This window comes from Sarcophilus harrisii, chromosome 3, assembly GCF_902635505.1.
Source record: "Sarcophilus harrisii chromosome 3, mSarHar1.11, whole genome shotgun sequence".
NCBI classification, from domain to species: domain Eukaryota; kingdom Metazoa; phylum Chordata; class Mammalia; order Dasyuromorphia; family Dasyuridae; genus Sarcophilus; species Sarcophilus harrisii.
In genome coordinates, this window is record NC_045428.1 from 32,237,585 (window position 1) to 32,248,594 (window position 11,010).

General features: G+C 34.4%; 1 protein-coding gene across 5 annotated transcripts in view; it reads left to right on the forward strand.

Annotated features, from left to right (window-relative positions):
* The window catches only part of NLGN1 (neuroligin 1), a 1,046,258-nt gene extending 1,040,398 nt beyond the window's left edge, over positions 1 to 5,860 (forward strand). For all 5 annotated transcript variants that reach the window (XM_031963603.1, XM_031963604.1, XM_031963606.1 and 2 more), the window contains one exon: positions 522 to 5,860. In XM_031963603.1, the coding sequence (XP_031819463.1) occupies positions 522 to 1,344 (823 nt within the window). In that variant the 3' untranslated portion in view covers positions 1,345 to 5,860. The remainder of the gene's footprint in view (positions 1 to 521) is intronic.
* Positions 5,861 to 11,010: the final 5,150 nt, after the last annotated feature.

The following is an 11,010-nucleotide window of genomic DNA, read 5'->3' on the forward strand; positions in this document are numbered from 1 at the left end:
GTAGACTATTAGATTAATTACAATTTCATAATTCCCCTTTTGGATGAAATTATGATTGAATTATAAGTAAAAAGTAAGTTAACTTTTATTTGTTTCCAGGTGGACATAAGTCTACTCCAAAGTAAATTAAAGGAGCCAAATGAAATTAAAGATTCTTATTCTAAATCAAGTATTAATTGAAGATGTAATTTTGCCTGCCTTTGGAGTTACACTTTTCTTGCTAGAATGTAAGCTCCATGAGGACAGAGACCCTTTCATTGTATCTGATACATCAGTGTCTGACACATAACAAGTAGGAACATGCACTTACTGATTGATCCTAAATTGATTCACATCATCACAAACCATGACTTTGTACATAAGGCCTTGCTTAGGGATACTTCTGAAATGAAGTAACATTCATTTGGAAAGTGAATATTACTAATCCAGCTCTCAACAATTACTGTAACAAATTCATTCTCATTCTCTCTCTCTCTCTCTCTCTCTCTCTCTCTCTCTCTCTCTCTGTTTAAATTCCATAGTGATCCAAATCAACCTGTCCCTCAAGACACAAAGTTTATCCACACGAAACCCAATCGTTTTGAAGAAGTAGCATGGACCAGATATTCCCAGAAAGATCAACTCTATCTCCATATTGGATTAAAGCCAAGAGTAAAAGAGCATTACAGGGCTAATAAGGTGAACCTCTGGCTGGAGCTGGTACCTCATCTGCACAATCTCAATGACATTTCTCAGTATACCTCTACTACAACTAAAGTGCCCTCTACTGATATTACCTTCAGGCCAACAAGGAAAAATTCTGTACCAGTCACATCAGCCTTTCCTACAGCCAAGCAAGATGATCCCAAGCAGCAACCAAGTCCATTTTCCGTCGATCAACGGGACTACTCCACGGAGTTGAGTGTGACCATCGCAGTTGGGGCATCTTTACTTTTTCTGAATATCTTGGCCTTTGCCGCTCTCTACTACAAGAAGGATAAGAGGAGACACGATGTTCATAGGAGATGTAGCCCTCAGCGTACGACAACCAATGACCTTACCCACGCACAAGAAGAGGAGATAATGTCCCTCCAAATGAAGCACACAGACTTGGATCATGAATGTGAGTCTATCCATCCACATGAGGTGGTTCTTCGGACCGCCTGCCCCCCAGACTACACACTAGCTATGAGGAGATCTCCTGACGATGTTCCCTTAATGACCCCTAACACCATTACCATGATTCCCAACACTATACCAGGAATCCAGCCCTTACACACGTTCAATACGTTTACTGGAGGACAGAACAATACTCTGCCCCATCCCCACCCCCATCCCCACTCACATTCAACAACCAGGGTATAGCCAGACAAGATGAAACAAACTCTATTTTTTGACGGATTACAGTAAGCAATTACTGGGGATTGCTTGGCTTTCAACCTACAAAGACTTACTATTTAAATAAGGAGGAATATTATGTGAATATACATATCAAGAACTTTTGAGGTTTTGAAAAAAAATGAATTGTATATAGTTACACAAATGAACTTTAAAACTGATCTCGATTGCTTGAAGCAGTTGTTCTGAATGATACTTTTTCATTCACATTCAAGTATTAATTTTTTGAAGATTTAAGTTACATATTGGAATTAGGCATGTGCAACACCAAACAGGAAAGAACTATGACTGAAATTTAAAGAACAAAAAATCTATAAATATGCACAAGGGACACACTAATGGAATGTCAGATAATTTTCACCAGTTTTTATTTGGAACTGTTTTCTTGTGTAGTCCATATTTACTAATTTGGATATAAGTACACAAAACACCAGTGCTGTTAAAGGCCTTAGTAGAACAAGGCTTATGCTGAAACCTGCTGGTCAAACAGCAAAGTGAAGCCTGGCAGGGTCAACATTTTCACATAAGTGCTGTCAGTATAAATTGGTGGGGGATCAAGGAAACTGGGGATTTTTAGCACGACGTGCATGATCATTGATATGCTTGGTGGCTGTGCTGCTGATTAAGCTGCAATTAAAATTCTTCTCATCCCATTGGAATTTTTTCATAGAAGCTTCCTCCATCAATTGGCAGAATCCAAAGAAGAATTGTAAGGGGGCAGAAGTTATTGCAATAGAATAATTTAGAGTAGCTTCAGGAATAAAAGGTGTTAAGGTGTTAGTTATGAAAGGTAGCTGATGAATCTGTAGGGATAGGGGGTGAACACTTGCTGAAATGAATCCCAGAGAGAAAACAAACAACTTTCTGTATTTTTAATGTTCTTTTATGTTTTCATCTAAATAATTTATAGAAATATTACCCAAATGGGACTTGTGTTGAAGGATTTCTAATTTGCCGTGCTTTGGTTAAAACTGTATTTTGTTCCTCTTGGTAAGGTGAAGTGTGTCCAAAGATTTATTTACAATGGTATTTTATGATATAAGGATGCCCCAATATTGCCACTCTGATTACAGCTCTCGATTCTTGATTTACTCATGTTGCATGACAAAATGTTTACTAATACTATTTCGATAAAATCTCATGTCCCTTCTGACATTTCATATCGTTATCACCAAAGTCCATTCACCAGAATTTGCTGATGAGATCTCTAGCTAGCATCCAATGTAAGTGGAGAGGTTCGGAAAGAAGAGTCATCCAAACTGGAGGTTTTTAGTCATTCTTATATGTGTGATTTTCAGCAACTGTTCTAAGATCACAGGAAACCTCTCCATTCCCCCATTGTTTACCAATACCAGTATATCACAGACCTTTCCAAATGTTTGTATATGTAATCAGATGTACATTTATATCAAAAGAAAAAAAATTGAGATGGACTTAAGAGCACATCCCTGATAAATACTTTCTCTCTGACCTGTACTATATTTCTATTAGACTAAAGTTATGTGATTTTTTTTTACATTTTTTCAGATTACTAGCAATTTTGATAGTTTGTAAGATAATGCAAAGAACTTTCTCTGACAAACTAACTGCAGTAACAGAAACATTTCTTTTTCAGTTACTCTTTTTCAAGAATGAAAGCTTATTACACACACACAAAAATTGTATACTACTTAATGGAAATTACTTTGTACTTCTTGGCCATGTTCCTGGTCACTGAGTGAAATAAAGATAATCTGGATAATGATTATTATTCCAATGCTAAGAGACCTGAATCTTTGCTCATTAAAGAGCTAAAATGTTCCTTGCTGTTTTGTCATTTTTTTTAAAAAAAAACAAACACAAAAATAATGATGACAGCTTAATACGTCATCTCTAGACTAGGCAGATTTTTAAAGATCACCATATGACTTCAACAAATCAATTCGATTCCACAAACATTTATTTAGTGAATACTTTTTTCTGTGTATGAGAAAGACTCTGGGTTGGATGCTGGGTATGCAAAGGCTAAAACAAAATGGTCCTTGCCCTGCAACAGCTTACACTGATGTACAGGAGATACAAAATGTAAACATATAAATAAATAGTAAATACCTAGAAAAGTCACTGCAAGGGGGAGAAAGTGTTAGTCACTGGGAAAAGGACACCAGGAAAGGACTCGTGGAAGAGGTGACACATAAGCTATGCTTTGAATAAAACAAGCAACTCTAACAAGGTAGAGGTGAGGAAGGAAAGTATACCAGATGATGCAAGCTATCCTGGGAGACCAGACACATTGAATGCAGTTCCTCATAAAAAGTTTAAAGTGATCAACTTATTGATCCCAGAAAGCAACAGTGGTATAGATCTTCTATTGTTCATATCTTTGTTATCAAAACAAGCTAATGTATTTCTAATTAGAAATTGGATGAAATGAAGGCTCCATTTTTTGTCTTCTGGGAAGAGGTTGAATGGAAATAAATGGCCTCTTGTTTTGTGGAATGGAAATGGTCTGCTTCATAATAAGAGGGTGATTAAACTTTCATAAAATAATGGATCAAAAGTTATCCTTCTAGGAGGATCTATGAGTACTGAGAAAGATATTAAAACTGACACTAAAAGATAAAACCCATCATTTTGCACACTTTTCTTTCATTTTTAATGCTTTCTCAACCACCACTACCCCCCTCAAAAGTCTATAAACCATTAGAATTTTGCATGGTTTCGAATATGAAATGAAAATTCCCAGTAGTTGTATCAAATGAAAAACTGTTTTGAAAATCCAGAGTGGTCCCCATGCAGTGACTGCCTGATGTGGTTGAGTATTTAGACTGGGAACTAGCATTGTGAACAAATCAAGAGAATTACTTGTCATCTGAAATACTGATTCATAGGAAGACTGCACCTTTTCTATGTTTATTATATGAATTGAATAAAAATGAATACCAACTTTGAAGACCATTACATAAGATCTGAATAAATAAATATAATTTTTGTGGAGGTTTTTTTTGTAACTTTGGCAGAATCAAAGTCACATTCTGTTATTTTTAATGGTGGCTATATATTCATGCCTCACCAGTTAGCTGCCTGTTAATGTCTATATATTTATGTATCTTGTCTAATATCTGTTTTACTTTTCTTATTATGGGAAGAGATAGTTTATAATAACAAAGCATGATTCTACAGTTTTCTTCTTTTGGATTTTTTATTTCTGTTGCCCTGGAGTATCATAATTGTGCAAGATAAAGACGGCATAAATTTGGCATTTGTTTTAAAAAATCTATGATATAGGCATGGTGAATAAAACTGTAGCTGCTTGTTTATACTGACAGTCATAAGTTTTCTGCCAATAAAGTAGTGTCCCAATTGAACAGAACTTTATTTTTTTAAAGCTGAAATACAAATAGGAGAGTGAGGAATATTGTGAATAATTTTCTTGAAAATTCAAATGAATTTGTGATATCAGTGTTAAAGTTATTTCCTCTAATGAAAAAGATTAGGATAAGTTATTATTCTTCAATTCATTTAATAATAAGCTTAATTGGAGATATATTTGTTTAGGCTTGTTTTTTTTTTAAGTGGATCATGAGCAGCCAAATTTGTTTTTGAATTTATTAATCAGATCTGGGTTTCTCCCCTGTTCCGTGTTATCTTGACCTGGGAGAATCCTTAGAGGCCATCTCTTACAGTACACAGATGAGAAAACTGAGGCCAGAAGAAGCTAAGTGACTTGACTAGACCACATAACTCCCTAAGTGTTTGAGACAGGATTTGAATACTTCCTGACTACAAGTACAGCTATTCAATCAAAATTTAAAACATTTATTTAGGGCTTACTGTGTACCAGGCATTTTGCAAAACCTGTGTTTACAAACTTCTCTATTATTGTCTGCTGTCTCTCAATGAGTTTGAGGTACAAATAAGCCAGGTCTATTTAGGGATGTAGTGCAAAATTTATGTCTAGTAAATTATTACTTTCATTTTCATTTTTCTTTATTATATCCACTTATTTCCCGAAATATACCAGAAGATTTTGGAGGTTGCTTTAGAAAAAGTAAGAATAGGGAAGAATCATTTCTGTTTTCTTTAGTTTTTGCTGAATATGCTAAAGATTCAAAGTTTAATTTCAAGTGCTTCTGATCCTGAAACAATGGTAGATATAAGGTTTCAACTGATCCTTTGGATGAAAAAGCAGTAAAACATACAATGTATAACTTAGATGAATCTGAACTAGCAATTCAGGGTAAAAAATGCTTTGTTTTACTTTGGGTTTTGTTTATTTGTTTGTTTGTTTGTTTTTACTCATAATTGGTTGTAAATGTCCAGACTAGATGTAATGATCTTTGTATTTTAAAGGGCACATTTTCAAGTTAGACAGCTGCCAAACAAGGAACTAAGCCATCCATATGTCTTACCTTTCCTATAGGTAATCAAGATGGGATCCTTTGTTGTTTATGCTCTAAAAAGACTCTTACTTCTCCATTATTTCCTCTTTTAATGAGTGTTTATATATATATATATATATATATATACATACATATATTATATACACATTACATATGTATATGTTTATGTGTGTATATATATATATATATACATATAGGCATACACATATTTATATTAGAGATGTGCATATACATACATACACACATAGATATACACATAGCTAATCTGATGATATTCTTGACAAAGTACAAAGGACCTAAAAATATGATCAATGTATTGGATCTTTAAATTCAGTGTTCTATAGGATTTACTGATTTTTTTTTGCCTTGAAGAATTTCACTGAAATATTTTTAGGATGAAAATGAGCAAAGGAATTCATAGGAAGCTCTCAACCACCATGATGGCTCTTTGATGTTTGTAATTTTTTTTCTTATATGCCATTAGTTCAAAGTATTGGTCTTCTCCTCCTTTTCCAGTAATTAGTTGTTATAGGCTATCACTTTTTAATGTAAGCGAAAATTAGACAATTTGGTGATACTTGTGAAAACATGCTCCCAAATAAATTCAATTTATGGGCACTTCCCCACTGAGATTTTGTTATCATTCATCTAATTATCTTGTCAAGCTCTCCCTTGTGACAATTGTTTGGATTTTTGTAGTCAGCAAACTGAGAGACTTTCTCCAATGCACTTGACATAATAATAGTGCACACTTCACATAACCATCTGTGGTCTCATCAGACATTTCCAATTGATATCGACAGTGGCCCTTTCTGATCCCTTTTCCAAAGCTTTCTCATTTGAGTTCATCCTGGAACTTAGCTGGATTTATAAGCAGGACAGAAATTAGCTTCAATTGACAAGATATTTTTAAAGGGCTGCCTAGAAGATAGAATTGACTATCCAACCTCCTGCTGTGCATAAGTGCCTTTTTCCTGGGTTTTGTTTATACTACTGTAGAATTGAGTTCGTATTTGCAAATGCTATGGAAATCCAATTTAGAAAGATGCTTAGAGGATAACAGTTTTGTAAAGAGCCAATAATGTGAGTGAATTCTTTTTTAGGAAGGTTCCCCCCCACACACACATTTAATTCAGCTTGACTTAATGGCATCCAAGCCCAGATCCATGCTACAAAATAGACATTATGGTGTTTAGGTACTTTTGCTTTGTTGTTACTTTTGTTTTTATTTTCTCCTTCTTTAGTGGCAACTATGGGTTTCCTCCTCCTGGTCCACTGAAAAGTAACACAGATAACTGATTTCTACTCAACTAATCTGAGCATGTAGAACCTTTAGAGAAAAAAAAACAAAAACAAATTTTAACTGACGTCAATCATTATGAAGGTTTAATCTAAAACACAAAGGAAATATTCAACTTGATGAGATGATATTTTGTCTTTCAGCTCTTTGAGGAGTAAAACAAAATCATGGGCTTCCCAGCCCCATGTGTTTCCCAGAAATTATTCCATATTTCCATTCCAGCATACTGACAAAACTCTAGTCGAGCATTTGAGACCTTTGGAGCCAACATGCTGGATTTTTCTACATGGAAGTGAATCATAGTCATTAAAGCTTTAAAGGGATCTTTATAAGTACTGTAACACAACAACAAAAATATCAGCAGATGAAATTAATACCAAGGGAGCATTTACTAAATGCCATTGGCAGAGTTGAAATCTATGTTACACGGTGTGTTTTATGGGATTGTTAGTGTTCTTGATGCCTCATTTCCACCAACCAGAAAGAACAAAGCATATGTCATGATTTTTTTTTGTAAAAAATAAAAAATAAAAAAAAATCAATAAAAATGTGGGAGAGTGTGCCTTCAGTTTGCTGTAAGTGATTTAGTTTGTGTTTGGACATCCATGGCTTTCATTAAAAAATGATCATCATTAATAAACATTACCATGTTTTTCAAATTGTGTTGGCTATTTTTAAACTTGAGTCTTGATAGTATTAGCCAATTCTGATTTAGAATCACAGGATTTCAGATTTGGAAATGATCTCAGAGACCATCCATACCTAAGAGGAGAATGCCCTCATATAAATATTTTGTGAAGTAATCTTCCTGTCTTAGCTTTTGGAACTCAAATAAGAGAGAACTCATTTTTAAAGGTTACCTTAATCTACTTGTGGAATGGTTTAAGTTTTACAAATTCTCCTTTTATCAAACCTAAAATTCCTTCTTTGCAACATCTGTCCGATGCTCCAATTCCATCCTATGGGGCCAAGCAGAAAAGAGTTTAATACCTTCCTATGACAACTTTTACAAAAACTTGAAGCTAACCATCTCATCACTCCAAAGATTTCTATCCTCTATATTAAATACCCACAGTTCCTTCAATTGCTGATGATACACAGGTAATTGAGATAATTTTCCATTCTCCAGAATTCTCACCAGCTCATAGATGCCTTACCTATGTGTATTGAGAAGAGACCACAGTACTATAGAGATGCACTCATCAGGGAGGAAAATGAAAAATGATAATTTCCCTAATTGCAAATTCTTTGTCTCTGAATGCAGCCTAAGATACTAGTTTTTTTGGTCATCTGTTGATTTTTCCCTGATTTTGTGGTTCACTAAGACTCCCAGATCTTTTTCCCCAAGGTTTATTATTTTATAATAATAGCCTTTTATTTTTCAAAACATATTCAAAGATAGTTTTCATTTCTGCAAAACCTTGTATTCCAATTTTTCCTTCCCTTTTCCCATTCCCCTTATGCTAGACAGCAAGCAATCCAATATAGCAATTCTTCTAAACATATTTTCACACTTATCACACTTCACAAGAAAAAAAAAAGAACAAATTTTTAAAAACACTGATGTTTTCTCCCATTCAATTCAACTTTAACTCAATAAAATATAGTAAATATTTATTACAAACATACATTACTAAATGTCATATGTGTTCAAGGCATAGTGCCAAGGCAAGGTTGCTATTGTGCTTTTCTTTCTTCTCCTGAATTGATTTAGAGAACATCCAATCTAATTGAAGAAACAATACTCTTTAGTCTTTGATTTATGTCAAATGTAACCAACTGAATCACTTGAAGACTAAATATTAGCAAGGGCCCAGTAAGTTTTGATAATTTTCATAAATAATTCAATTCTCTACTAAAATTTCTTAACTAGGAACTCCACTCCTTTATAAAATGTTTGGTCAAGAAAGAGTGTGGAAAAATACAACATGCAGAATATAAATACATATAGTATTTGGAGTGTAAACAAATCAAGATAATGTGGAATCATGGATAGAAAACTAGTTTCAGAACCAGACACACCTAAATTCAAGTCTCAACTCTGACATATATTGATTGTATGACCCTTGGTCAGTGGTATCTAACTTAAATAGGAACAGAAGCTACTAGAGAAGACAGAATCTTCTCTTCTACACACATATTGAATTTTAAATCTCCATATTAACATTTTAAATAATTTAATGGTTTTATTTATTTTATTAAATGAATTCCAACTACATTTTAATATGGTTTAGACTGGAATGTGATATGGGTTCTATGTTTGACACCTCTTCTCTAGGCAGCTCAAAAGCTACAGATCACAAAGAAAGTTGGTCCACATTGGTAGGAGCTCCATGCAACAAACTATGGAATCATTTGCTTTTTAGTATAATCCAGTAATGTGAAAACAACAAATATAAATACCAGTATAGAAACATTCCCTATCCAATGGCCTCAACATCAATCATATTTTTAATTCCAGATACTTTTAAATGATTTAAAAAAATGTATTAATAAGAAAAACTCAAATGTATAGAGTGCTTTCATTTGCCAAAACAATAAATTATCTCCTTTGCTGCTTGCAACAACTCTAAGATGGGTATAATTACTGTCTCCATTTTACAGATGGAGCAACTGAGGCAGAATAGGGTAATGACTTACTCAGGTCCCATCACTGGTAATAGTCAAATACAGTTTTCTAATGCAGATCTTCTGAATCCCTATGATGATGGTCCTCTATCCATTATGTACAATTGCTAAAAATAGATATCTGCAAATATATTGGACAACCCAGAAACACATCTGCAGATTATTTTTTTCAAACTAGTGTTTTATGGTTTACAGGCTTCTGTTTCAATGATCTTATGCTAAATGTTTGCTACATTTTGACATTTATGCTACTTTTTTTTTAATTTGCAGAATGCCCAGGGTCTGAAGAAGGAAGTACTCACAATGTCTCTGCAATTTTTATACTAAGGTAGCATTTGCCCCATGTTCCCCAGCCCTTGGGTGTCAGAGGGAAGCTTCTCTCTGTCTACTTCCACCCTAGAGTGAATGGAGTAATTTGCATAATCCAGTTGACTCAATGGGTCTCTCACTGCTGATCCCTGCAGTCCTGAACAGAACTATTTATGGCATCCACATTTCCTTCTCATTCCCTTTCCTTTTCCAGTATAATTCTCCAGTCCATTAGGAGTAGGAAGTCTTCCAATAGAGACTAGAAACCTTGAGAAAATTATCTTTGGGGGGTCTCAGCACTGAGAACTCAAATCAAGAAGAAGAGCAGAAGGACATCAGAAGGTGGGGAGATATTTGTGAACTACAGAGACTTATTCCTAACCAGCTACATGGCATGCTTCACAGGATCTGCCAACTTAATTACAGGGTTGAAAAAAGACCCTAGCTTTATCTGACTCAGATTGTCCTGGATGCCATCCATGACATCAAATTATTGTTTGTTTGGTTCTTTGTTTGGTTCTTTGTTTTACCCAGGGTTGGAGGAGAAAAGCTGTTATCTTGAGTTTCAGAAAATGAGTTCTAGTCCTAGCCCTTTCATTCACTAAGAGAAGTCACTCTATACCTTTGATCTCAGTTTGTTCACTTATCAAGTGAAGACATTTGAATAGGGCATTCTTGACATTTCTTGCCAACTCCAAAATTACTTAGACAGACAGAAATGTATATTTGTATTTGACTCAAACCTAAATATAGCCTTCAGCCAAGCATACTGAACTTTAGAGAAAGATATGTATATATACATACATATACATGCATATACATACGTGTATAAATGTATGTGTATATAAACACCCATCTAATAAGTATTGGAGACTGGGTTCTTAGGAATTCTATTGAATATTTTGGTATTTTATTGAATACAAAAAAAAATGCCAGTAATATAAGTGGATTTGATGCCTAATGGCTTTTTACCTTATAAGGTTGTTGTTTCACAGTCCATCCAGTTCTGGGCTA